Consider the following 950-nt stretch of genomic DNA (forward strand, 5'->3'; position numbering starts at 1 on the left):
ATGTCTACTAATTAAAATATTCGTTCGCGTGCTATTACGAGGGTAGTGCCAGAAGTACCCGACCTAACAAAGAAGACAGAAAAAATTTGGTAAAACATATCTTTACTTTTCAATATAGTCTCCTTTTAGCTTAATACACTTTTTCCAGCAATGTACAGTACAATAGCTTCGATCCCCTGTTTATAGTGAGAACTGTCGAGCTTCTTAAAATAGCCATCAATCGCAGACTCAGCCTCTTCATTGTTGTAAATCTTTTATCACCAAGCCATTTTTTTATGTTTGGAAAAAGAAAATAATCCGAAGGGGCTAAATCTGGAGAATAGGGTGCGTGAGGTAGCAACTTGAACCTTACTCATTAATTTTGGCCATCGCAATAACGGATATGAGAACTGGTGCGTTGTCTTGATGAAACAACACTTTTTTTCGCCAAATGTGGCTGTTTTTTCTTGATTTTATCACTCAAGCGCTGCAATAAGTTCGCATAATATTTGCCGTTGATTGTTTTTCCTGGACGCATTCCAAAAAACTGACGCCATGACCTTGCCAGCAGATGGAACTGTTTTCGCCTTCTTTGGAGCTGATTCTCCCCTTTCAGTCCATTCTTTCGACTGTTCTTTCGTCTCAGGTGTGAAGTGATGCATCCATGTTTCATCCATGGTTATATATCGACGCAAAAACTCGGCTTTGTTACTGCGAAACATTACCAAAGACTCGATTGAAACATTCTCACGACGCTGTTTTTGTCCCATTGTGAGCAAACGCAGCACCCATCTTGCGCACAGCTTTCTCATGTCCAAATTTTCAGTTAAAATGCGATGTACAGCACTTTTTGAAATGCCTACCATGTCTGCTAGCTCTCGCACTTTGAGTTGACTGTCATCCAATACCATTTTGTGGATTTTTTCCACCATTTCTGGCATGGTCACCTCACTTGGTCGACCACTACGATG

The 950-nt window shown here is 40.5% G+C and overlaps 1 protein-coding gene across 1 annotated transcript; it reads right to left on the reverse strand.

The window, feature by feature from the left end:
* Window positions 1-455: 455 nt before the first annotated feature.
* On the reverse strand, window positions 456-920 carry LOC111635452. Its single transcript, XM_023380414.1, has one exon. It carries the CDS (start codon window positions 918-920, stop codon window positions 456-458), a length of 465 nt encoding a protein of 154 aa, XP_023236182.1.
* Window positions 921-950: the final 30 nt, after the last annotated feature.

This window comes from Centruroides sculpturatus, unplaced genomic scaffold (assembly GCF_000671375.1).
Source record: "Centruroides sculpturatus isolate CEXI.00-Female unplaced genomic scaffold, Cexi_2.0 scaffold368, whole genome shotgun sequence".
Lineage (NCBI taxonomy): Eukaryota > Metazoa > Arthropoda > Arachnida > Scorpiones > Buthidae > Centruroides > Centruroides sculpturatus.